Consider the following 26352-nt stretch of genomic DNA (forward strand, 5'->3'; position numbering starts at 1 on the left):
TTTTGTTTTCTGTTTGTGCACTTACAGCTTACCTTACACCTTCTTTCTTTCCTAGTTCCAGGGTCTGGAAGGTCGAGAGACCTTAGCCCGGGACTTAGGGATTGTGGAAGCGGAAGGTGCGCGGGGCGGACCCCTGTTGTTAGAAGTGCTCAGACGCTGTCAGCAGGAGAGGGGGCCGACCCTCGGGGAAGTAAGTGCCGCCTGGGCTCTGTCATCTTGCTGTTTTACCTGCTGGCGGCCGAGTGCGGCCATGTACATAGCGGATCAAGGTTTACGTTTACAGAAAGCTGCTCCCCAAAAACAAAGTGAAACACCTCAGGTTGGATACATGTGCGTTTCAATGGAAATCGGAGCTGTGGACACGCTGAGGCTGCAGCCGCCCCTGTTCTGTGGACCGCCCCCCTCTCCCCACTGACGAGTGCCAGCCTCCCCCTCCTCTGTGGGGGTCCGGGAGCTCCTCGTGGGTATCCAGGGGCTGCTCACGGGGCCACGGCGAGCGAGCGAGGTGCTGAGAGCACTCAACTGAGTGTAGTCGTCAGGCTGTTTTAATCATGGGAGCCCCGCCTTATAGGCTAGTCAGTTTTTGAACTGACTTTTTTAACTAGACCTAGAACGGTTTAAGATGTTGATTTTGCTTAATTTCTGAACATTTCAAAATTTCTGTGTTTTTGATTAGCCATTACCTTTCTTACTGTTGTCCTTCCTTTTTAGAAATACTACTAATAAGGTTCACGGTCTAATTTCTATTTACATACGTTAGATTTACAGAAAGATACTGTTCACAGACGTAGACAGCATCCTAAGGGCCCAGAGCGCTGGCTGACTGTGCTTCTAGTCACGGGGTGCAGGTCTGGGTGTGAGTCAGGCTGCCTGCTCTGTACCCCATCTGGGGAGTCTCAGCTTTCCTGTTAGAACCTCTGATGGTCAGCAAAGCTTGACTGCGTTCTCATTACATAATAAATAGGTTCTTTTTAAATTGAAAGGTAAAATATAGGAATTTTTTTTTCAAAATATTTTATTTATTGATTTTTTAGAGAGAGAGGAGTGAGAGAGAGAGACAGAGAGAGAGAGAGAAGGGGGAGGAGCAGGAAGCATCAACTCCCATATGTGCCTTGACCAGGCAAGCCCAAGGTTTTGAACCGGCGACCTCAGTGTTCCAGGTCGACGCTTTATCCCACTGCGCCACCACAGGTCAGGCCAAAATATAGGAAATTTTATGCGCAGAAGGGAAGTGTCATACAACAAAGGCTGGTTCTAAGCACCCTGAGCAGTGCTAGTGGCATGTAGAGCTTCTGTCAGCTCAGCCCTGATGGGAGGGGCGGGCGTGGACGGGGCAGGGCGCCCAGGGAGGTGGGAGCCCACGGGTGTGGGGCGGCAGAGCCGCCCGGGAGGGCATGCCGCTGGCCTGCCCAGGCCACGGGTTGTCACCGCAGCAGCGCGAGCATTCTGACCAGGGTTTGGTGTGCACTTGCTGTGGGGTGGCACTGTCCTGGCTACTGGGGAGTAAGGACACACACCTCTAAGGAGCCCCGAACAGCTGCGGTTCCCACTCTCTCCTGACCCAACCGCTGGCGTGGTGCTGACAGCTCCTCCCTCTCCTGGCCCTGACCTCTGCCTCTGCCCCTTCCCGTGTGCTCCTGGGTCCTCCTCGTGAGGGGGGCTGCTCGCCCTCCCGCAGCGCCCCGGGCATGCTTTGTGCTCTGGAGCCAGGCTGCCTGGGCGCACGTCCCGGCCGCCACCCCTGTGTGCGACCACCTCCAGTCGCCAGCCTCCACGTGCCTTAGGCCCCCGCCTGTCCAGGTGGGGCTGCTGTGAGGACCACGGGCACCAGTGCACGGGCAGCTCTGGAAGGTGCGGGCACTCAGTGGTCGTACGACCACTTGCCATCGTCACTGCTGCGTCCAGTACTGTTACCTTCACTGTCAGGGGGACTCCCTGAGTCCTTCCCTCTGGCTGGAGACCGGAATTTCACACTCCGCCCATGACACACCCACCTGGTTAACCCCCCAGAACCTTGGAATCGTGTGTGACAGTGTGACTGTTGCTTTAGTTCCCATAAAGTGGAGGCGACAGGGAAGTCCCAGCTGTGCCCCACCTTCCACACTCTGTTTACCTGGTCCCATTCCTCCGACGCCCGTTCCAGACCAGGGACCTGCCTGACCCTCGGAGGGCTCCTTGCTGTGCCTGGGGGCTCCGAGGACGCTGGTGCAGCGAGGGCCGCAACTGGGGTCCTGAGAGGGGAGAGCAGGCCGCTGCCCTTTGAAGAGTGGCGTCCGCCCGGCAGCGCAGAGCACAGCTGTTGGATAAGATTTCTTGAGAGGAGTGAGGAGGGCCGCTGGTCCAGTGGTGGGAAGAGCGGGTGTCTGCTGAGTCAGGCCGGAGCCCTGGGGGCGGCAGGGGAGTGGGGTCCACAGAGTGCGGACTGATGGAGTGGAGAACTCAGCAGGTCCAGAAATTAAAGCTAGGGGGACTCTAATAAGGGTGTGTACATTAATTAGGGAGAAATCAACGTACCAACCGTGTAGTGGTTTTAAATGCTAAAGTTCTGCTGAGGTGTAGTTAGTACCTTTATGTTTTATGTTTAAATGTTTTAATTTATACTGAATGTTCCAGGGTGCATTAGATCTGACTGATACACGTTCTCCACCGAAGTCACCCCCAGAAGGAAAGGCGAGCACGCCCTCGGGGCCCAGTAAGGTGAGTGGGCGGGAGGGCGCAGGGGGTCTGGGTGGACGCGCGCCCGGTCCCTCCGGTCTCCCTCGTCTCGCAGGTGCTGGTCAGTTTATGGACAGTGCTTTTGTCCTTTGGATGAAGTGTCCATTTTAAAATATTATTTTGCTTTATTGGTAATTTAAAAAATTTTGTATCATAGAAAAAGGGGTAGTAAGTAGCAAAATTGTGGAATGGTTGTACTCATTTGAACGTTTTTTCCCTTCCTGAACATGGGTTTTATGTTAATGAGCCATTTTGGGGATTTATAAGAAACTCTGTGTGCTTGGGTAGTATCGGAGTGTGGTCTGAGTTGTTATAGGCAGGCCTGCTGACCCAGGGATTTGGTGTGGTGGAAAGTAGATTGGGTGAAATACTTGATTGAAGCCGGGGATGTGGTGCTGATGACAGGAACGGTGAGGAGACGGCTGTCAGGAAGCGTGCTGTCCTGGGCCCGCCGAGCAGGGCACGCTGTGGAACCTGCTGTCTCCCCAGGGCGGGTGTGGCGGAGCGTGGGACCGGCCCCTGACTCCAGGCCCCGGGTGGAGCGGTGTCGGGTACAGCCGGACGGGAGCTGCACGTGGGCCTGCGGGAACCAGGAGAGCGCGGAGGGGCGGCCGCTACACGCTGCCCAGCACTGCGGGCTGGACCCTGGCACGGATGGAGGGGCTCCTGTCTGATGGTGACCCTTTGTGTGGCTTCACATTAGGAGGGAGAGGAGGTGGACACTTTGTTTCTGGGCGAGCCCTGGCACTGTTGACTGGCCTGGTTTTCCCCCCGGCCGGGCCAGCCTGCTCTCCGGGGTGGCTCTCGGGGGCTTTTCCAGGTGCTCCTGGGGACAGACGACGGAGCACAGGGTCCTGAACATAAATATCGTGAGTCCCTTGAGCGACTGCCAGATGGAAGAGCCTTTGTGAAAAGCTTTGCTTTCTGTGAAATACTGGTTTCAGCAGGGTTAAATTTAACACGTACTCTAAATACTTACTAGTGCCTAGTGTGCTGAGCTATTTGAGAAGTAATTCTTTTCCGTCTTTGGCAAGTAATTATTTTTTAAAACAAAATAGCAATGCAGGGAGTCCTCGGGTTACGACAGTTTCAAGTTGACGATGCTGACTCCCATAAAAACTTAAAAAACTCAGACATGAGTGTTTTGGCGTCTGTCGTTAGTGCTGTAACTGCTGAGTGCATGGGCGAAGTGGTGTGGCTGCGCAGCGGAGGAGCACGCAGTCCAGTGTGCAGTCCAGGTTTGTGTCCTTCCCCCTCTCCTGTGGCTGAGCTGTGTTTTCATGTTCCAGATGATGTTACAGCTGTGAGGACAGGGAAGTGACTGAGGCTGGGGGGTGTTTTGACTCATACCGAAGTTCGGGTCACGTCACTGTCGTGGGAACAGAACTGTGCTGTAGCCTGAGGCCCCCTGGTGTTTACACATGGTGTGTCTTCAGGATGAAATATTGTCTGCTTTATAGACAATATATTCTTCTCTACATAACATTATTTAAGTTTAAGAAGCATGATGGGAATCTCTTATTTTAGGTTGGTCAGGAAATGCTGCTCTAAACCAGCGAGTTTCAACCCAGGTGCCACAAGAAGTTTGAAACATGTGATACCTCACCATGTAGTCAGGGGCACTGACTTCTTTTCCCTTAGAGCAGTGGTCCCCAACCTTTTTTGGGCCACGGACCGGTTTAATGTCAGAAAATATTTTCACGGACCGGCCTTTAGGGTGGGACGGATAAATGTATCACGTGACCGAGACAAGCATCAAGAGTGAGTCTTAGATATAACAGAGGGAATCTGGTCATTTTTTAAAAATAAAACATCATTCAGACTTAAATATAAATAAAACAGAAATAATGTAAGTTATTTATTCTTTCTCTGCGGACCGGTACCAAATGGCCCACGGACCGGTACTGGTCAGGGGGTTGGGGACCGCTGCCTTAGATTGTCAAGTAAAAAATGACAACAGCCAACACAGCAGTAGCCTGGTGTGAATGAATCAGAATTATACCTATTTTTTTTGTTAGATTGGCAAAAAAGTACATGTTTTGGTGTGCCACAGTGTCAGTAATTCATTTATGTGCCATGAGATGAGAAAGGTTGGCAGTCACTGTTGTAGACAGTCCCAGAGACGTGATGGTGGCCTCTGAGGTTGGGGAGAGACAGTGACCACACCTGCAGGCCCCACAGTCCCGGGTCTGCTGGCATCTGGGGGGCTCAGCCCCAGGCCCGGTGCGGCCTGTGTGGGGACTGTGTCTGAAACACCAGTGCCAGCTCCGCTGGTTCCGCACTGTGGGCAGCTCCCCCGGCCCCGAGGGGTCTGGATGTGGTTCCTGCACTGCGGGCAGCTCCCCCGGCCCCGAGGGGTCTGGACGTGGTTCCTGCACTGTGGGCAGCTCCCCCGGCCCCGAGGGGTCTGGACGTGGTTCCTGCACTGCGGGCAGCTCCCCCGGCCCCGAGGGGTCTGGACGTGGTTCCTGCACTGCGGGCAGCTCCCCCGGCCCCGAGGGGTCTGGACGTGGTTCCTGCACTGCGGGCAGCTCCCCCGGCCCCGAGGGGTCTGGACGTGGTTCCTGCACTGCGTCCTGCACTGCGGGCGGCTCCCCCAGCCCCGAGGGGTCTGGACGTGGTTCCTGCACTGCGGGCGGCTCCCCCGGCCCCGAGGGGTCTGGACGTGGATCCTGCACTGTGGGCGGCTCCCCCGGCCCCGAGGGGTCTGGACGTGGTTCCTGCACTGCGGGCGGCTCCCCCGGCCCCGAGGGGTCTGGACGTGGATCCTGCACTGCGGGCAGTTCCCCGAGGGGTCTGGACGTGGATCCCGCACTGTGGGCAGCTCCCCCGGCCCCGAGGGGTCTGGACGTGGTTTCTGCACTGCGGGCAGCTCCCCCGGCCCCGAGGGGTCTGGACGTGGTTCCTGCACTGCGGGCGGCTCCCCCGGCCCCGAGGGGTCTGGACGTGGTTCCTGCACTGCGGGCAGCTCCCCCGGCCCCGAGGGGTCTGGACGTGGTTCCTGCACTGCGGGCAGCTCCCCCGAGGGGTCTGGACGTGGATCCTGCACTGCGGGCAGCTCCCCCGAGGGGTCTGGACGTGGATCCTGCACTGTGGGAAGTTCCCCGAGGGGTCTGGACGTGGATCCTGCACTGCGGGCAGCTCCCCCGGCCCCGAGGGGTCTGGACGTGGATCCTGCACTGCGGGCAGCTCCCCCGAGGGGTCTGGACGTGGTTCCCGCACTGCGGGCAGCTCCCCCGAGGGGTCTGGACGTGGTTCCCGCACTGCGGGCAGCTCCCCCGAGGGGTCTGGACGTGGATCCTGCACTGCGGGCAGCTCCCCCGAGGGGTCTGGACGTGGATCCTGCACTGCGGGCAGCTCCCCCGAGGGGTCTGGACGTGGTTCCCGCACTGCGGGCAGCTCCCCCGAGGGGTCTGGACGTGGATCCTGCACTGCGGGCAGCTCCCCCGAGGGGTCTGGACGTGGATCCTGCACTGCGGGCAGCTCCCCCGGCCCCGAGGGGTCTGTCGTGGGTTCCTGCACCTCCTGCACTCTCTTCTCGCCGCTTCCTGCTTTCTCTCGGTGGTCTCCGAATCCTCCAGGAGGACACATGCCTTTGGTGCCCCTCCATCCGGCATCCATGGGGAGCACGGGGACTCTGGGAAGTGTGGACAGGCACCGGGTCCAGCCCGACCCTTGGGAACCTGCTTTGTGTGCCGAGGAGGGGAGGCAAGGCCAGGGCGGTGCTTAGAGGAAGCCGCTCAGGAGTTCAGGCCTGGCCTTTCCGGGTGCTGCTGCACGGAGCAGGGAGCGTGCCTGTCCACGCGGTGGGGCGAGGTCGCTGCGTCCACGGTGACCAGTAGCTGTTGAATGGAGTATTTAAACATGACACGAACTACTCTAGGCAGCGAGTTAAGAATACGACCAAAAAAGTAGGTTTCAAAAAAGAATACGTTAGTTGATATCATTTTTAAGAAATTTTGTAATAAGAACCCTTTTTAGTTTGGTTATGCATTAGTTTATTATTAAAGTTTGTGCTTTGTGGTAAAATGTCACTTTATTCCCATGCTCAGATACCAAGGTACACAGGACAAGGTAAGAAGATGACAAGCGGGCAGGAGTCTGGTGCCAAGGTAACACGCGTGAGGGCAGGGCACACGGGGCCCCGGACACGCAGTGCAGGGCCAAGATAACACGCGTGAGGGCAGGGCACACGGGGCCCCGGGCGCGCAGTGCAGGGCCAAGATAACACGCGTGAGGGCAGGGCACACGGGGCCCCGGGCGCGCAGTGCAGGGCCCAGGTAACACGCGTGAGGGCAGGGCACACGGGGCCCTGGGCACGCAGTGCAGGGCCTGGCCTTCCTTCCTTTTCAGACGTCACTTTTGTTCTCTCTGGTGGGACGTGGTAGGCGTGGTGGCGTAGAACTGAAGGTAGTTTGACTTTCAGTTTTCATCCAGGTGAAAACATGCTGTTCCATCTTTAAACTATGCTGTCAGTTTTATTTTGAGAATTTCTTGTTTTGGCAACAAAAAGTTGAAAATGCTTATTTTTTTTGAATGGATGGTCATGTACATATTCTTCACATTTTCATTGTTATCTGAGACCAACAGAACATCATACTACTTTCTGATGCGTTCCAGTTGGTAAACAAGAGGCCAGACGTAGTTTCCTTCAGGTTGTTGTGGTCAGCATCTGTGAACCGTTGCCCAGTGGTCAGCCCTCAGAGCCCTGGCTCCCAGGGCCGCCTGGTGAGCAGCACGCGGCCCTGACCGCACGTGGCCCTGACCGCACGTGGCCCTGACCGCACGTGGCCTGACTGTGCTGCCCGGAAGGTCGGCTTGACCCTCCTGGCTGCATCCAACCCAGGACTGGACGTCTGGGCGCTGCGTGTCGGCTGGGCCCCGTGCTGCTGGCCGGGTAGTGTGTGCGAGGAGCTGCTGAGGGCGTCTGTGGCCTGGTTTCGGGGGGACCAGGCTCTCTTGTCACCTGCAGCTGTGACTGGTCGCACAGAGCACAGGAACAGTTTCTCTGGAAACATGTTGAGAAAGGGGTTTAGATTTTTGTGATTCTACAATTCCACAGGGTTTTCTTTCTAGGTGAGTGGATTAAACCTTTAGATGTGCATGTGTGTTACACCTGCAGTAAAGTGACCTTTCTAAATTCAGTGCATTAGTCTTGGGTCCAGACTGCCTCTGGAGGGTTAAGGCATGGGCAGGAAGAGAATTTGCATGACTTTTTAAAAACTTTTTTGCAAAACTTGTTTTGGCTTTGATATTTCTTTTTTTGAGCAGTTCAGGGTAAGCCTTTCGTTTGAAAAGCAGGTTTTTTTTCCCCCTAGGGTCATAAGACATTCTAGTGATAATGCAGGTGTCTGGCTCTTCAGAGTTGAATAGGTATTTTTTCTGTGAAACTCCTCTCTAGGATGCTAATTTATGTCACCCTAGAGAGGATGGAAATGTGCGTGTGCAGAGGTACTAGCAGAAAAATACACAGTAAAACTCTCCCATGAAGCTCACTGGTCCTGAGAGCCCCCGAGGGGCTTGGGGGGCCGCTGTGCAGAGGGCCCCTCACTTCCTGAGGAGACAGTTACTGTCAGTGCCTGTATCTGCCCCAGTTGTTCACTGGAAACCCCCTGTGAGCTCCCGGGGCCCCGTTGCAGCCCCACGGGTGGCGCTGAAAGCAGTGGACCTGTGGGTTCTGGACACTGGGCGTCCCAGATCAGGGGGAGAGCGCCTCAGGGGTGGCTGCCGGCAGTGGGCTGGCCTCTGCTGCTGTCACAGCCACACAGTGCTCTGTGTGTCAGGACACCAGGCCCCCTCGGTGACCCTGTCTGGACACAGAGGCCTCTCCGAGGTGCTGCGGGTAGTCCTGGGCTGACCTCTGCTGCTGTCACAGCCACACAGTGCTCTGTGTCAGGACACCGGGCCCCCTCGGTGACCCTGTCTGGACACAGAGGCCTCTCCGAGGTGCTGCGGGTAGTCCTGGGCTGACCTCTGCTGCTGTCACAGCCACACAGTGCTCTGTGTCAGGACACCGGGCCCCCTCGGTGACCCTGTCTGGACACAGAGGCCTCTCCGAGGTGCTGCGGGTAGTCCTGGGCTGACCTCTGCTGCTGTCACAGCCACACAGTGCTCTGTGTCAGGACACCGGGCCCCCTCGGTGACCCTGTCTGGACACAGAGGCCTCTCCGAGGTGCTGCGGGTAGTCCTGGGCTGACCTCTGCTGCTGTCACAGCCACACAGTGCTCTGTGTCAGGACACCGGGCCCCCTCGGTGACCCTGTCTGGACACACAGGCCTCTCCGAGGTGCTGCGGGTAGTGGGCTGACCTCTGCTGCTGTCACAGCCACACAGTGCTCTGTGTGTCAGGACACCAGGCCCCCTCGGTGACCCTGTCTGGACACACAGACCTCTCCGAGGTGCTGCCGGCAGTCCTGGGCTGGCCTCTGCTGCTGTCACAGCCACACAGTGCTCTGTGTGTCAGGACACCAGGCCCCCTCGGTGACCCTGTCTGGACACACAGGCCTCTCCGAGGTGCTGCCGGCAGTCCTGGGCTGGCCTCTGCTGCTGTCACAGTCACACAGTGCTCTGTGTGTCAGGACACCAGGCCCCCTCGGTGACCCTGTCTGGACACAGAGGCCTCTCCGAGGTGCTGCGGGTAGGACTTGCGCTTGTCTAACCCACACACCACGGGGGCCGCTGGGGGGGGGGGGCGCTGAGGTGGGGGCGCTTCTGGTGTCCTGTGGACTCTCCGTGGCTGTGGGTCACACTTCTCTGTTGTAAACATTCTTACCCTTCGCTGAATCAGTTCATTCCGAATTTCAGCACCTGTTCATTCACAGCTAGGGCAGCGGACCTGGTTCCCGACCTGTCTGCTTAGAAGATCGAGACTTGCCTTGAGAGAGGTTTTTAAACAGCTCCCGGGCGGACGTCATGATATGTTGTCGATTTGTTGTTGCTCAGAAAATTCAGACCTCCGAAGGAAATTGCTCTTAAAGTTTGGCAGTACTTTTGTTTTTAATCTGCAAATGTGTTGGTCAATCTCTTAGTGTGGGCTTTTTCTTTTTCTCTTTTAAATTAATATAAGTTACTTGGAATTAAGTTGACTGACTGTATTAGTTGACCCAGTTTGGCAATGGCCTTTTTGGTAAAAAATAAATAAACCATAGTTATAAAGTAGTGACATATTTCTCTGCAATTTAGAAATTGACTTTGAGAGCAGCTCCAAAGCAGACGAGTGACTTTACTCCATACATAGAACTGCAGTTTTAAAACAAACTAATGACTATTTTAAAAAATACGTATTGTGTTCAAGATCGTAATGTGCTTCTCCCTGAAACTTGTCTTCCTAAAACTAGTCTTTTTTTCTATAGCAAGAATATTGCTAAAACCAGCCTAAAAAATAACCATGGTATGTGTCAGTTAGCGAGTTAGGCAGCTTGTTCGTGGACTTGTGTGTGTTGGTGGCATGAGCTCACGGGAAGAGGGACCTGGCCGGCCAGTTGTCTGCTGTGGCTTGCTTTCCGTCACACTCCCCTCAGTCTCATGCCAGTGACCTTTGAACCTTCGCAGGAGAGTCTGAAGGAAGAAATCAATATTCGGCCCAGAATGTGTTCCAGTGTCACAGGACTCCGGGAATTTGTTTCCAACTGTGTGTGCCTTTGAAAAGATGTGAATCCATTTTTAAAACATTTATGTCGTAAATTACAATGGGCATGAATGTAGTTAAATATATAGGTGATGGTGCTTCTCCTTGTTTGAAAATAGATACCAAGAAAACTTAAAGTTGTTAGTAAATTTTTAAAACTCTCTGCTTCTTTGAAAATGTCCTCTTAAACGGATGGTAACCTGGTCTTTTTCCAGAGGGCTCTTTCTGTAATCGTTCATGGGCCTGTGTTCATAGCGTGAGGGTCTGTAACTGTCCAGGGCCTGGACATTGCAGAGCGTGGGCTCTGCTCGCTGTCAGCTGCAATGCTCACGGCCTCTAATAGAGTGGAAACATGGCCTGGTGGTCCTCATCGCACGCAGCACAGTCTGTGCACGTGCCCGTGGAAACCAGGGTCAGGGCTGGTCACCTCTGACCCCGTGTGACTGCCCGCTCCGTGGTCAGCATCCCCCTCCCACTCTTCTTCCCAAACCCCTGTGGTCCTGTGACTGGGCCGTGCTGCTCTGCTTCTGTCCTTGAGGAAGCTCATGCTTTTGAACGTGACGTTTCCTAAACGCCCAGTGGGGGCAGAGCCGGACCGCGGCCCCACCGCCTTTCCGGGGTGGGGGGCTACCCGCACACTCCCCAGCCCCTTCCACGGCCCTGCTCTCCAGGCTGAAGGACGGGTCTTGGGGAATGGCCATTTTGAACCCACAAAAACGGCAGTTTTATAAAACTCAACCTAATGACACAGCATGCAGAGGAAGAGCTTCCCTCCGGAATCGGATTGGGCTATTGGCTGACCCCTAACTCCCCAGGGACCGTGGCCAGGGACTGACCTGCCTGTCCGTCTCTTCCCACCTGTGGCCAAACAGAATGTGCCCCACGCCGTAGGGTCAGGGGTTAAACAACATGTGGGAAGCGTTTGAAGGCGTTTTATAACGGTAGCTGCTTTTGTTGTTGCTGTTGTGTTGTTTTTGTTGTTCTGTAGTGGACACGGCTGGCCTGAGGGGAGAGGACCCTGGAGGACAGGGCGGAGTCAGGCAGGGAGGCAGGGCTCACAGAAGACGGGTGTGGTGCTGTTCAGGGCAGCGTCCCCCGGCCACAGGCCCCAAGCGACCATGCGGGACTCGTGCACATGTGTCCTCGCTCCCTTAGGGGGTGGCTCAGGCGTCACTGGCGGCAGACCTGTCCCTCGGAAGCAGGAGGGCCGAGGGCGTCTTTTGTCCCGGGCTCTGTGCTGCGTGCCGGGTGGGAAACTGCTGGTGTTCTTTGTTGTCATTCTAGGCTCATTGTGTGAACTGATCTTCCTTCTCTGCTTTGCTTCTAATGCCTTCATTTATTTCACATTGAAAACGTTAGTTTATGGTGATTTATGAAGCACTGATATTTATGTAAGAGGACATTGAAAAGTTGTTTGTAAACGGAATTGGCAAAAGTGTTTCCATTTGGGGGTGCAAAGGAATGGCATAAACATATATCTTTGGACCTTTCCCCTCAAAGTCTGGGGCCCTGGAGCCCGGGGACAGACTGGGAAGCGGGGGGTCTCACGCTGAGTGCTGCCCCCCAAACCCCTGGGCCATGTGCTCACACACAGAGATGTGTGTGTGTTGACGGCTCTTTACTTGAACTCTTTTTTTTTTAATTCATTTTTAGAAAGGAGAGAGAGAGGGAGAGAGAGAGAGAGAAGGGGGAGGAGCAGGAAGCATCAACTCCCATATGTGCCTTGACCAGGCAAGCCCAGGGTTTCGAACCGGCGACCTCAGCATTTCCAGGTCGACGCTTTATCCACTGCACCACTACAGGTCAGGCTCCTTGAACTCTTAGTACAGTTTTATTTCACCAAGGAGACCTGTGCTCTTCCCGCCTCTTTCCAGAAGGCCAGCAGTGACTCCAGCCAGAGTGACAAGAGCGTCTCCTCCTCGGAACCGAAGAGCAGGAGTGGTCTTCACGGGCCGGCCCACGAGACCAAGGCCGGGTCCTTCTTACCCAGCAGAAGTCTGGATGGCAAAGAGAAAACTGGCCTCTGTCCCCCGGAAGACGACCTGGACGGAGACTCATTCTTTGACGATCCCATTCCCAAACCGGAAAAAACTTACGGTTGGTGAGTCAGCTGTTTTGGGGTTATCAAAACAGACTTAACAGTATGGTTTCTAAATGTTTTGTTTACATTTAAAAGATGAGCTACTGAAGATTCTATACTTACTGAATTCATAAATCTGATTTTGTCGTTAAAGCCTTTTTATTTAACATTTTTCTTTTGATGAGAGAGAGGGGGGGAGAGGGAGAGGGAAGGGAGAGAGGGAGAGAGAGAAGGGAGAAGGGGAGGGGAGAGAGAAGGGGAGAGGGAGAGGGAGGGAAAGAGGGAGGGAGAGAGGGAGAGAGAGAAGGGAGAGAAGGGGGGAGAGGGAGAGGGAGAGAGAGGGAGGGAGGGAGAGAGAGGGAGGGAGAGGGAGAGAGGGAGGGAGGGAGAGAGGGGGGGAGAGGGAGAGGGAAGGGAGAGAGGGAGAGAGAGAAGGGAGAAGGGGAGGGGAGAGAGAAGGGGAGAGGGAGAGGGAGGGAAAGAGGGAGGGAGAGAGAGAAGGGAGAGAAGGGGGGAGAGGGAGAGGGAGAGGGAGGGAGAGAGAGGGAGGGAGGGAGAGAGGGAGGGAGAGGGAGAGAAGGAGGGAGGGAGGGGGGGGAGAGGGAGAGGGAGGGAGAGAGGGAGGGAGGGAGAGAGAGGGAGGGAGGGAGGGAGGGAGAGGGAGAGGGAAGGGAGAGAGGGAGAGAGAGAAGGGAGAAGGGGAGGGGAGAGAGAAGGGGAGAGGGAGAGGGAGGGAAAGAGGGAGGGAGAGAGGGAGAGAGAGAAGGGAGAGAAGGGGGGAGAGGGAGAGGGAGGGAGAGAGGGAGGGAGGGAGAGAGAGGGAGGGAGGGAGAGGGAGAGAGGGAGGGAGGGAGAGAGGGGGGGAGAGGGAGAGGGAAGGGAGAGAGGGAGAGAGAGAAGGGAGAAGGGGAGGGGAGAGAGAAGGGGAGAGGGAGAGGGAGGGAGAGGGAGGGAGAGAGGGAGAGAGAGAAGGGAGAGAAGGGGGGAGAGGGAGAGAGGGAGGGAGAGAGGGAGGGAGAGGGAGAGAGGGAGGGAGGGAGAGAGGGAGGGAGAGGGAGAGAGGGAGAGAGGGAGTGCTGCAGCAGCTGGCTCTCCAGCTTGGTGCGGATGTCGCTGTGCGCTCACTGCCTGCAGCTTGTGCGTATCCTGACCTGGCACCTAACTCGCAAGCTGGGCGCAGGGACAGCGCTTTATCCACTGAGCCTTTTACATTGTGATACAGCTCCAGGCTGAGAAAACCTCCAAGTTGACGACTTCCGTAGGCAGGAGGGTGCTGAGTGCTGCTCGTGTGCCTGCTGCCGTTTGAGGTGCAGGGAGCAGGCGGGATGGCCGCAGAGCCCAGCCGCTGGGGGCGAGGCCCCTGTAAGGGTCCCAGTGTGCTGTCCTTGGGAGCAGGGCAGTGTGTAGGGGAGTGTCAGAGAGGACAGTAAGGACAGACGGAGAGGACAGTGTGACAGAGAGGACATGGGGGGATGTCAGAGCAGGCAGGAGGAGGTGCCAGTGTCTGCCCAGCAGGTGTCTGGGCTGCAGTGTGGGGGGAAGCAGTGTAGGGGGGTGGACTCAGGCTGGGGTTCGACCCAGCACGGGGGGTCTGACTGTACTCTGAGGGGCGCAGGAGCTGGTCCTCCAGGCATCGTCACGGTCGTGCCGTGAGCCCCAGGCCTGGGCGCAGGTACCAGGCGCCGAGCCCGCAGGGCTGTCCGTGGAGGGGGGGTGTGGAAGTGGGGGCGGCAGGGGACCGGGCAGCCTTCCGAGGGAGAGTGTGGGATGCGTCGTGGTGCTGCAGGGCTGTGGGGCCGGGCGGTTGCGGGGTTTAGTCTGAGCAGTGTTTCCGGAGGGGAGGAGTGGGGCGCGGGCGGGGCGCACAGCTGGCAGGTGACGGGGAGGCTGCTGTGACTTGCTCAGATTGGGAAGATTGTTACCAGCAAGGTGAGGGCAGCGGTCAGGTGTGGGCCTGGGACTAAGGGAGAGGTCTGAGCGGGACACGCTTGGGACTCAGCAGTGGTGGGTACTGTGGAGAGCTGGGAGGGTGGGGGTCACCAGGGCAGTAGGCCCTGCAGCACCCCAAGGCGGCCAGGCGAGGACGGGGCGGGGCTGAGAGGCTGGAGGCACAGGCTGGGCGAGCAGCGCGTCGGGTCCTGAGGACCAGCCATTGCGCTCACAGCGCGGAGCCCAGTGATGGCCTGATGACCGGTTTAGTTGGGGTGGGGGAGGCTCTGGGGGGTTAGCTGTGCTTGAGGAGGAACAGAGAGGGCTGCAGGTGGCCAGCGCTATTCTTGTGAGCTTCACTTTGAAGGGTGCCGAGGACTTGGGGGGCTGGGACTGGTGGGGGCTGCGAGCAGCGGGGGAGCGTGTGGACAGGACGGTCCAGTGCTGCAGGGGAGAGCTGGTGTGGGGATGGGGGACATCTGGGGAGCTGCCCGCCAGCCCCAGAGCTCCGTCTCTGCTGGAAGGTGGTGGGTGTGGGTGCGGGCGGGCGGGTGGGATGGTAGGAGGGTGGAAGAGGGGCTATGATGGGAGGCTGCAGGAGGCAGGGGTGAGGGCTGGGGCGTGGGCTGGTCATCTCCCTCAACAATGGCCCTGACTGGGCTGCGGTGTCCCGCACAGTGGGCCTGTGCTGCCCCTCGCTTGCATTTCTGCACTGCCTAAGGGGTTTCTGATAGAGCCGCAGGCAGTGAGGGTGGTGAGGGGGGTAGCTGCCCGCAGCGCTGTGGGCCCGCCGGTGCGGCATGCTGCGGGCGCTGTCCCCATCCCCTGTCCCTGTCCTGGGCGCCGTCCCTGTCCCCGTCCCTGTCCCTCCCGGGCGCCGTCCACGCGTCTGCTCGCGCAGCTCTGTTGCGCTGCCTCGTGGGGCGCCCTTACCTGTGCACTTGTGTCTTGTTAGGAGAAGTGAGCCTGGTAAGCCAGGAGGAGGCCTCGTGTCGCTCTCTGATGTCCCCCCCGTAAAGACTGGACTCAGCTCCCTGACTGGAGCCCCCTCCCTGAAAGACTCGGAAAGTGAGTTCCCAGGCCCATCGTCAGAGGCGCTGAACACTGATTCTCTAGCTGACGAAGTCGTGTGTGAGCATTGCCGTGTGTGTCCGAATGTGTGTAAACGTCACCGTCCAGAGACATCTCCTGTGGTGTTCTGTTTTCTCATTTCTTTCCAGTGTGGTCTGTATTCTGTTTTTCCTGTGCCGCTAAAGTACTTTTAGAAAATTGACTCTTTAGCTGTCTTTCATATAGAGAGATACATTATAATTTTTAAACCATCTCTCTGTTGAACATTTACACTAACTTGAGTGGGATTTAAATCCATTTTAAAAATGTGTGTCTAGACTGTGATGCCGCAGTGATTGTGTCAGGGACTTGGACCGGCGGCCGGTGCTCTGGGCAGCAGACACAGGGTCAAAGACCGCAGGCCGAAGGAGGGGAGCGTGGTTGTGGGAGGGGCGTGGCCACAGGTGGGCTGGGCCACTGGAGGAGGGCTTGGCCTTGGGCAGAGGGCGTGGCCACAGGAGGAGGGCGTGGCTGCACCATGGCCCCGCCCTTCCCCGCACAGGGCAGGTCCCAGGCGTAGAGCCACGTTGATGGAGACAGACTTGTATCCTGTATCGTAGTAAATAGAGCGCTGAATTAGCAGTGCTTAGAGCTCAAACATGCCTCTTCTGAGAAAGCTTTCTAAAAAGTAGGTGTTTGTTAGGAAATCACAGTGTGATTTTGCATGGCTTGTATTACACGACACACTGTAGGGTGTCCCAGGACAGACAGCAGGTGGCTGCGGCTTCTCTCACCCCCGAGTCACCAGCCGTGTGTCTGGATGTGGCCCACGTCTCCTTCCTTTTTCTTCCTTCCCCTGGCCGTTGTCACTTTCAGTGAAGGGCCCAGGAGGTCGTGATCAGGTCACTGTGGACAGTGATTAGGAAGCAGGACTGAGAGAGGACACCGAGCACCAAGGACTGAGGACGTGAGGTCAGGGAGGGAGGTCAGTTTGGAAGATGAATAGCGATTGCGTTGGTCAGAGGAGAAATAGCACAACTGAGACAGCTGCAGTCCATGCGTTCCTCCCTGGGGACGTCACCCCCACAGAAAGCAACTGGGTGGAAATCCCGTCACCGGTCAAGTTTGGTCAAGGGTGCCCTGTGTGTGGTCACACGGGGATGTGCTGCACCCTGTGAGCTACTGTTACTCACGGTCGGTCATCCTTTGTCTCTTTCTTTTAGGTCAGTAAGCTTCTGTCTTAAGGAAGCCCTATTTTGAAAGAAAGTGACGTGTTTTAGAGATGGTCACACTGTAAATGTTGATCTAAGGTGACATTTCTCCTGTTCGCAGGCAGAAGGGGAAACATGGCTCTGAAGGAGCTGAAGGCCATCGAGGATCGACTCGGCTCCCTCGGGCTCGGTGAGCAGATCCCAGTGTTCGTGGGCCCCGCGGAGGCGGTTACTGCCTAGAATAAAATCTCAGTGCCGTGGCTCGGCCAGCCCACAGGCGCCCTCAGGGGCACGCGTGTGGCCAGTGCGCTGCGTCCAGGCTCCGTCCAGTGCCCGGGTGGGCCTGGCAGCTGCCACCGCAGACTGTGCTGCAGGCGGTTACATTCTGGGGGAAGATGGCGTGCAGCAGGGGCCTGCGGCCCCTTCGAGGGGCAGAAGGGCCGCTGCCCCAGCTGTGAAAGGGGGAGTAGGTCTGCCTAGTCCAGCCTGGGCATTCGTTCCGGAAGGCCCGTCCTAGGAAGTGACCTCAGCCCGGGCCACTGTGTGTTTTTTAATAATCCTTGAAGAATGTAAAAGCCACCCTTAGTGTGCAGGCTGCTGTCCAGATGTGGCCCGTGGGCCACGCTGACGTGTGCTTGTAGTTAGGTGTGTGACCAGAGTCAGACACAGTGACTGGTGTGTCCCCACCCAGCCACTCGGGAGTGCTCTGGCTCGGATGAGCCCCTGTGTCCGCACTGCCGCACAGCTGTCCCCCGTCTCGGCTGAGGTCCTGCTTCTGCCCTGGCGTGTGCACGGGGACGGGGACGGTCCAGCCCTCGGCATCTGGTTGTCCAGCTGCTAGCACCCCTTCCTCTTCACTGGAGGGCGAGCCCTGGGAGTTTGGAGGTGCCGCCCCACACAGTTCTTTGCCTGGGGACCCTGCAGTCCCTCGGGACTGACAGTGGACAGCTCACTCAGGGAACTTGATCGGGAGGGTTTCGCCTGGTCTGACTGCCCTTCAGAACTTGAACTCCCTCAGCAGTGCCCGGGACGCAGTCTGGTCTGGTCCTTGAGGGACTTGTGGGCGGACGCCCCAGGGAGCTTCGCTGCCAGCGCCGTGCCCAGCGGTGACGGCTCCCGTCAGGGGCGGCACTCTTCTGCCGAGGGCCACACGGTCCCTGCCTGTCTGCCACATACCAGCCGTGCCCAGCGGTGACGGCTCCCGTCAGGGGCGGCACTCTTCCACCGAGGGCCACACGGTCCCTGCCTGTCTGCCACATACCAGCCGTGCCCAGCTGGCATGCCTCTCGTGGGCCCTGTGTCTTTGCTCTGAGGTTGACCATCCTGCTTCCTCAGCTGTCCCCCAGAAGACAGGGCGGGCTGAAGGGCGGTGTAGAAGCCAGCTGCGTCCTGTCACGGTCAGGCGCACTGGAGACATCGTGAGCACCCTCAGTGGTGATGTCCCTTCCTGACGTGCTCACCCTGCACTCCTGTTAAGCCAGTCGCAGGCGTTGACCCTTTTTTAACCCCGCTGGGGTGGCCACAGCCTAGAGCTGAGGGCACAGCCAGGGGAGCGCGGTGCCCCCAGGCCACAGGGCACAGCCAGGGGAGCGCGGTGCCCCCAGGCCACAGGGCACAGCCAGGGGAGCGCAGTGCCCCCAGGCCACAGGGCTGTCCGGCCTGGGTCCCGCCCCACCCAGCTGTCTGGCTGAGGGTGTGCGCCTTTGCCATGCTCGGGGTTTACCTTGGTCACTGTATATACGCAGAAGGCTCATCAATTCAAATACCAACAGTAGGGATGAGAATGTGCTTTTGCCGTGTACCCAGCTTGTGACATACTTGGTTTTTATATCAAGTGACATTATAGATAGTGAACATACAGTGTATTTAAGCTTTTGAGTAGTTGGAATGTGAAAAATGATATTAATTACATTTAATGATAGGATATAATGTTTTATTATTTTTAGGTAGTTCTTTATCATTTGCTTTTATATTATATTTGGTAAAAATGTTATTTATTATCTTTGAGGCTTATTTTGTAATGACACATTATTTTTTAGTAATGGAGTTTTTTGGAAGCAAGTATGTGTGTTTGTAGCTAAACTGTGAAGTGTGCTTGTGCAACTATGACATGTATCTCTTCCCAAACTCACCAGGGGCTGGAGAAGATGATGACTATGTCGACGATTTTAACAGGTAAGAAAGTCCCCTGGGCAGCAAAGGCCTGAACTGTGAGCACTTTCTGCACACAGGGAAGCGTGACACGTCACATTGGTGCTTGTCTGGTGGCCTTGGCTCCCTCGTTCCAGCTGCTGAGGGCATGTGGACTGGACCGTGGTCCTGAGTCTGCATCAGAGTGTGGACGCTCGGGGCCCCTCCGGGTCAGGCGGGGCGTGAGGAGCCGACTGGGCAGTGGCCCAGCAGCCTGGGGTCACCGCAGGAGACGGACTCTGGGGGGTGGGGCGTCCACACTCCTGGTGAAACACTGCCCTCTCTGACGAGTGTGTGACTTGGTGATGTACCTGAAGGTACTGAATAGGTTGGCTGGTAATTAATTTGGAAGTAGTATTTATTTTGGGTATGATGAGAAGTTTTAAATCAGAGGCTGAGAATTTTATATAATTGGCAGGGATTTTTCCCCAATTTGGAATTTTTACTCATTTCTTAACGAAGTGATTTACTATACAGTTACTTTTTGAGAAGGCAGCATGAGCTTGTGGATGAAATGAAAATCTGGGTTTGTTCCTTTCCTGCTGCTGTGACCACGGCCACCAGGAGCCTTGTGTTTGTCATCTGATCAGCTGACTGACCCTGCGCCTTGCTGAAGGGTCATGTGAGATGACACGTGAAACCCATGTCATTTAATAGTATATTTTATGTAAACGTAAAATAAATGTTGGAAAGGTTGAAGAATGTTTTTAATTCTTGAAATGTTTATATTCAGAGTTTTTCTTTTTCTCCACCCTCCCTTGAAATTAATACCAGCCACCGCTCAGAAAAGAGTGAGCTCAGTATCGGTGAGGAGATCGAGGAAGACCTCTCTGTGGACCTAGACGACACGAACACCAGCGACAAGGTGGGTGGTGCATCCCCAGAGCGCGCGCCTGTGTGTGCCTGGTTTATGCGGGGGAGGGGGGAGGGACGCAGGCGGGGGGGGGACACAGGGGGGGGGCGATGCAGTAGGAAGTTGTGGCAGGTCTGTGACAGCGTGACCTAGTTCAGGTCTGAAAAGCTGTCCTCACTGAGCGTGTGTGGGATTTTGGATCGTCCCTCTGGTAACAGTGTCACTGGGGTGTCTGGGCGTCACTGCTGGGGGGTTCAGCGGGCACAGGGGGCAGGGTGGGGTCGCATCGGCCGCTCAGTGGGTGGACAGCCGGTACCAGAAGTGGCCATTTTCCGGGAGGTCGCTGTGGAGGTCAGTGTGTGTGAGCGCCGTGGGTGAAGGAGGTGTGCTCGGGCCGTGTGGGGGGGCTCTGCATGGGCAGGGTGCCCCCCCCCGGGGTATGGAGACGGCACAGCAGAGATGGAGTCGGGGTGGACTTTGCACTCTGTATTGGACCCTCACTGGGCCTCTGGGTTAGGCGGAGAGCAAATGTCCTTGGGTGTCAGCTGTGAGGCAGGCTCGCGTCTGGAGCCACAGGAGCTGCCCGTCTCGCCGCGCCTGCCTCTCGGGCGGCAGCTGCTACTGCCCTCGGAGTGCTGGGCCCCAGAGGCAGCCTCTGATGTCTGGGTGTGCGCGCTGACCGCTCACGCCACGTGTCCGCAGACGAGGTTTCGTGGCCGAGTCCGCTGTCGGCTCAGCCCTTTGTAGGGTCACCCACGTCAGGGCAGGAAGAGGAGGGCGGGCAGAGCACTGCCGGGTGCCTGGCAGCTCGCAGTTCAGTCCCTGCGTCTGTTTCAGGAACTAGGACTGGACTTGAGTTGATGCTGACCTTTTCTCTGTTCTGAACCCCCAGCTGGACAGCCTGACCCAGGACCTGACGGTGTCCCAGCTCAGCGCTGTCGCAGACTACCTGGAAGACGTCTCCTGCACCTGAGGACGCGCGTGCGAAGGACGGGGTTCTGACCAGCTCGTCTCTTCAGACAGTCTTTGCTGGGATGTCTGCTCCCTGTTGGTGCCTTGTGTTTCAAAAAGACAGCAGATATTTTAAAAAATTAATTTTTCATTGTGCTTAACAAAAGACTTCCTCCTTGAGCCCATGTGTGGAAGAGTTAATAGTCTTAATTTGGTTTACCTACTTGTTTCTCTGGAAATTGATTAAGTTCAAATTCGTGAGGAGGAGTGGACCCACGAGCACAGCGGTGTTGAGAGCAGAGTGACAGGTGTGGGCGATGCTGCCAGTCCCAGCTCTGCACGCGTGTGGCCAGCTGTCGGCCTCGAGCATGCTGGCGTGGGCAGGGCTGCGGTGGCCACAGCGGCCTGGCCGGAGCCCGCTTCTCTGGGCACGCCTTCCTCAGGAGGGCCTGCCAGGCATGGAGGGCACGGCCCGTGCTCCTGTATTGCTGCTTAGTTTTGTTTGTGTTTAGAGAACCTAGAGGCGGTGACTTAGCTGGTGCAGTTGTCACCGGCAGCGCTGGGGTCGCCGCCCGAGTCCCCGGTCAGCGTCCGTCCCAGGCCTCCGTCAGAGCTGCTGTGGGTCACCGCGGTGCCCCTGGCGCCAGTCAGCGCCACCCTGCGTCGGGCCTTGAGCGGGGTTCTGCATCAGAGCCGTGTGTGGCTGTGCTGAGTCCCAGCTGCGCTGTCCCAGTCGTCATGGCGAAGACCACGCCAGGTGACAGGCCCCTGCATGCCGGTTTCCCTGCCCGCGGGGCTGCGGGTGAGGTGGGCCGACACGCTCCAGAACCACCGGAGACCGATGTGCATGCGTGTTCATGTGACAAGCATGCGTGTTCATGTGACGAGCACGCTGGGCCTGCGTGGTCAGCCTTGTTCTTGTATTTCACTTAGATTGTGGCTTTTTATTAAAAGTCACCATTACTAATAGAGAAGTTAAGGGTCTCAGTGGGCGGCAGACGTGGTGGCCAGGCAGTGCCAGCTCTTCATGTCCTGCCGGCCTCGGGCACAGGAACCCCTGCTGGGCCCGTGTGGGGGCCGTGGCGATGTGGGCACTGAGGTGGTGGAACTTTGGGACCTGCCTCTGGAACATGTGAGTGAGCTGTAAACACCGGAGGAAATGGGCAGCCTGGGCGCTGCGGTCCTGCCCGCCGTGTGCCGCGCCGCCAGCCGTGGCTACTCCCGTGTTGCTGCTCCCCTGCCGCGGGCGTGCGCAGCACGTGAAGGCGCGGCCTGCTGCTCCACACGCCGGTGCTCGTCACTGCAGCCCTGTCCTCGGGCGGCACTCTGCCCTCCGTCAGCTCTCTGGAAGCCGCCCTGTGCGACCCTCATGCCACCTGCCAGGAGCTGGGTTCAGGGATGGCAGGGTGCCGGGATGGCTGTTAATGAGAGGAACGTTTGCGCAGGAAGATCTGAACTTGCCGTTTTCTGTTAACAGAGATTCTGACTGAAGAGCCCGGGGCGGGGGCGGGGGCGGCCACGGCTCCGCCCTGCGTCCTGCGTCCTGCGTCCAGCTCACCTGTGGATCCCCTCGGCAAGTTCCTTCCATGAGGGGTCTAACGGGGCAGGGATTGAGTGTGATTAGTGTTTTCTGTTAAGTACACATTGAAATATTAGCCCACGAAATATGTGTTTATGGTAATATCTGTTTTTCATTGCTAGGTCTCATTTATTTGGTGACAACTGTGAATGAATAAAAAGCTTACACCTTTTATATGTTGTCTTGTGAGTGACCAAGCGTCCACTATGCCACGTGAGGCTCCCTCCTGTCGTGGCCCCTCCCTGCCGCCAGCACAGCGGGGCCCCCGCCCGTGCCCACCCCCCCACCCCCCCACCCCCGTCCCAGGTGCGCTCACGGCTCTGTCCAGCTTGCCCGTCCCCAGAACTGTGTCCGGCCCGCTTGTTTCCCTCGTTCTGAGAAGCTCCGGCCTGAAGGCCCCGCCCTGCTGTCCCTCTGTGGTGTTGACCGGTGTCTGCTACTCCTCTCGGCACTCTGGAAAGGGCGGTTTCTTGGTCCCCTGTACCCCTTGGTGGCCCGGCTGTGCTCACGAGGCTCGGCGCTGGTGAGGGGACCTGGGCGCTGTAGCTTCTGGCTGGCAGCTGCCTCCCGAGGACAGTGCTGTCGAGTTTTGGGGGACAGCTGTTCTCACTCTAACCCTGAGGGGAGTGGGCACACAGTCCAAGAAAGGTCCCTGGCTGCCCCTTCGCCCACCAGGATGAGTTGGACGATTGTTCTTGAAGGGAATGGACAAGTTCTGTTCGTGGTTTGGCGTGGCTGCTGGCACAGGACGGCGGAGTGGCGGGCTGGCTGGGCTGCAGCCCCCGGACGATGGAAGAGGGCAGGCCGGCAGGGCCACCGAGCCTGGTACAAACCCCTTCAGTCATCACCAGGCGGCTGCTGTCCCGCCTGGGCCCTCACGTGGCCTACACTGTCAGCGTCCACTCGGGGGGGGCGTGTCTGTGGGACAGCAGGGAGCACCACCTGTGAGCCGGGAACGCGCCGTCCAGGACCAGGAGCCCGGCTGAGGAGACGGCCACGTGCCCGGGGCCACGGCGCACACCCGGCCCGGAGCGGGCGGCACAGAGAACAGTAAGCAGGAGAGTCTGCGTCACCACCCACGGGGGGAGGTGACCTTGGACCTTGAGGACGCTGTTGTGCGAAGGGCACAAAGTGACTTTTACTAAAAATTTGTTGGGCAAAGTCATTCTGCAAAAGAGCTGATTGACGGTCAGCTCAAAAAAGGAAAAATTACTAATTCACCCCAAGACTTCTCTGTGCTCAGCAGGGCACCCCAGGTGGACACAGGGCGGCCCCGGGAGGTAGGCAGCCGCCGCTGGGGGCTGCAGTGTGGACGTGTCCAGGACAGGAGCGCCTCGGGGTGGAAACTGAGGCAGGCGGACATTGGCAGCAGCCTGCCCAGGTTCAGGGCTACCTGGTGCCAAGCTGGACGGAAGACAAGGCCCACGCCAGGTGCACCCCGTGACTGGACAACGGAAGATAATGGACTGAGCAAAGGACATTGTCCACATGGACGCTAGAAGTCACGGCTGTGACTACAGAGTTAGGAGGAAAAGCATTCTAAACACTGAATTTCTACCCTGGTGAGAAAGGAACCCTCCTGCCAGTAGGAAATGCACCCCAAAGCCAGGTGGGGACTGTGGGCTCGCCCCTCTGGACCAGGCTGTGCCCCTGCCGCAGCTCTGATGGCAGGTGGGGACCTGTGGGCTCGCCCCTCTGGACCAGGCTGTGCCCCTGCCGCGGCTCTGATGGCAGGTGGGGACTGTGGGCTCGCCCCTCTGGACCAGGCTGTGCCCCTGCCGCGGCTCTGATGGCAGGTGGGGACTGTGGGCTCGCCCCTCTGGACCAGGCTGTGCCCCTGCCGTGGCTCTGGTGGCAGGCGGGGACCTGTGGGCTCGCCCCTCTGGACCAGGCTGTGCCCCTGCCGCGGCTCTGGTGGCAGGCGGGTTGTGCGTGGTCGGCCGCTTCCCCAGGAGTGGGCCCTGGATCTCGGGGTGTGGGGGTGTGGGGTGTGAGGAGAGACTGCCCGGAAAGGAAGTAGGTGGGAGCTGCAGGAGGAAGTGTCCGCGCAGCGGCCATTTCTGATCTTTGAACTTGAGTTTGTTGTTTTCAGCACTTTGTGCAATCTTCAGGTTGGATGAAATTACTCTTTTTCCATAAATGTTTAGTTTTCAAACATTATCATTGCTAAAAAAAAAAAAGCCAGTTTTGCCAAACTATTGGGTATAGATGTTGATCTTTTTAGCGATGCATAGCTTGTGGACTGGGAGCCCTTCTGGAGTGAGAATTTCCACGAAATTCCCTGTTCACGTGAAGCATTCAGCATGCTCGCCCCATCCTCTCTCGGCCCACGTGGGTGTGGCTTTGATCTCACCTGACTTAAGCTCTAAACTTGGGCAGAAAGGGTGGTACCCTGTGCCAACCACCGTCAGGGCCGGAGGCAGGCGCTTCCTCAGACCCGTGCACGGACCAGGCTCTTGTCTGGGACACGCAGCTGGCTCTCCCTCCTCTGCCCCGTCTTCCTCATCGCACGCCTGGGCCAGTCCTTGTCTTTGTCCTCTCTCGAAGCCCGGGTTAGAGCAAGGTTCTCTGTCCCCTTCGGAGTGCCAGGTGCTGGCACTGGGACCTGTTCCCTTTTCCTCCCTGCACGCTCCATCCCGGGGGAAATAGTACTGACTTCCCTTCACATGTCGACGGTGCTGCGTGCAGGCCACTGGGAGGTCACGTGCATTGTGAGGGTCCTGGTGACCTCCCGGTCGGGGATGCTGACCTGGGGCGTGGGCGCTGTCCTCTGTGCCGAGGTCGGGGTGAGAACTGGGCAGCCTGCCGGGCCTCTGAAAACCTGCTGGACGGAGGACACACCTGGACTCAGCATGGGGCTGGAAGAGAATCTCGCACGACCCCCAGAAAGGCAATGTGTGAGACGAGCCTTGAAATTTGGGGCCCCAGAAGACGTGGCTGCAGGGTGTGCCCAGGACCGATAGAATCACACGCAGTGCGGGGTGCTGTGACCGTGCCCATCTGGGAAGAGGGGGTGCACAGCCTCTGACTCACAGCACCGTGGAACGTCAGCGTTGTTCCTGGCAGACAGTAGGTGCCAGGAAACACCAACTCTTACTGGGAAGGGAGGAGCCGCAGGACTCGGCTTTATGGGTGTGGAGGAAGGAGAAGAGAGACAGGCAGGGTGAGCAGGGTTTCTGATCATCTCTGTTCCTCCTCCAAGGCCCGACTCCCACGGCACGCTCCCACCCGAGCCTCCCTTGGGTCCTGAGCTGCCGGCCGGCCGTAGCACACCCCGGGATCTGAGTGCTCTCGGACCCCTGAGAACAGTCACCAGGGCCTGGGCCTCTCACCACGCCTCCACCCAAACCACCCTTCGGTGCTGAGCCGCCGGCTGGCTGTAGCACACCCCGGGATCTGGGTGCTCTCGGACCCCTGAGAACAGTCACCGGGGCCTGGGCCTCTCGCCACGCCCCCACCCGAGCCCCCCGTCGGTCCTGAGCCACCGCCGGCCAGCCGTAGCACACCCCGGGATCTGGGTGCTCCCGGACCCCTGAGAACAGTCACCGGGGCCTGGGCCTCTCGCCACGCCTCCACCGCACACAGGAGGCAGAATGCACACTGCCGCTCAGCCAGGAGGACCGGGGCACACCAGGAAAGGTCACGAGTGTGGTCTCCTGACCCCAAAATGCATCGCAACTCTCCTCACACATGAATTACAGGATAAAAACCAGGTCTCGGTGCAGAGCCGACGGAGCCGTTGGGCCAGGTGTGAACATCACCTCCAGGTGAGCATCCTCACCCCGGGGTCCAGCCACAGCCGTGAATGACGGTGCCGAAACTTCCCCCACCTGGCCACTGATTGTCACAAGACACTGTAGTTTACACTAAAAACAGCAATTCATGAGTTAAGTTTTGAATAGAAATAATACTCTTCTATTATTTGAAAATCCAATCAGTGAAGAGTGCACTGTATAAGCGCATTGTAAACATACTTACCATTACTGATTTGATAAGATATAAAGGTAACTTCACACTGGAGTATGCCATCCTGGCAAGACCATTAGTGAAAACCTGGTGAGTGTACATCATTAGGACCATGTACATTAACTAAACTGTTAGCAGTCATTGAAAGGAAATTTGAAATGGCTGTAAATCCTAAACTCTTGTGAAAAAAGAATTTTAAAAA

At 57.5% G+C, this 26352-nt stretch overlaps 1 protein-coding gene across 2 annotated transcripts in view; it reads left to right on the forward strand.

Annotated features, from left to right (window-relative positions):
* The window catches only part of CEP43 (centrosomal protein 43), a 28016-nt gene extending 6996 nt beyond the window's left edge, over nucleotides 1-21020 (forward strand). The window contains exons 5-13 of one of the 2 annotated variants that reach the window (XM_066372875.1): nucleotides 56-190; nucleotides 2614-2697; nucleotides 6768-6827; nucleotides 12216-12442; nucleotides 15306-15418; nucleotides 16733-16801; nucleotides 18747-18786; nucleotides 19576-19666; nucleotides 20547-21020. In XM_066372875.1, coding sequence (XP_066228972.1) covers nucleotides 56-190; nucleotides 2614-2697; nucleotides 6768-6827; nucleotides 12216-12442; nucleotides 15306-15418; nucleotides 16733-16801; nucleotides 18747-18786; nucleotides 19576-19666; nucleotides 20547-20627 — 900 coding nt within the window. In that variant the 3' untranslated portion in view covers nucleotides 20628-21020. The remainder of the gene's footprint in view (nucleotides 1-55; nucleotides 191-2613; nucleotides 2698-6767; nucleotides 6828-12215; nucleotides 12443-15305; nucleotides 15419-16732; nucleotides 16802-18746; nucleotides 18787-19575; nucleotides 19667-20546) is intronic. The other variant, XM_066372876.1, reaches the window with a different exon arrangement.
* The last annotated feature ends 5332 nt before the right edge of the window (nucleotides 21021-26352 follow it).

The sequence above is a fragment of the Saccopteryx leptura genome, chromosome 3 (assembly GCF_036850995.1).
Source record: "Saccopteryx leptura isolate mSacLep1 chromosome 3, mSacLep1_pri_phased_curated, whole genome shotgun sequence".
Lineage (NCBI taxonomy): Eukaryota > Metazoa > Chordata > Mammalia > Chiroptera > Emballonuridae > Saccopteryx > Saccopteryx leptura.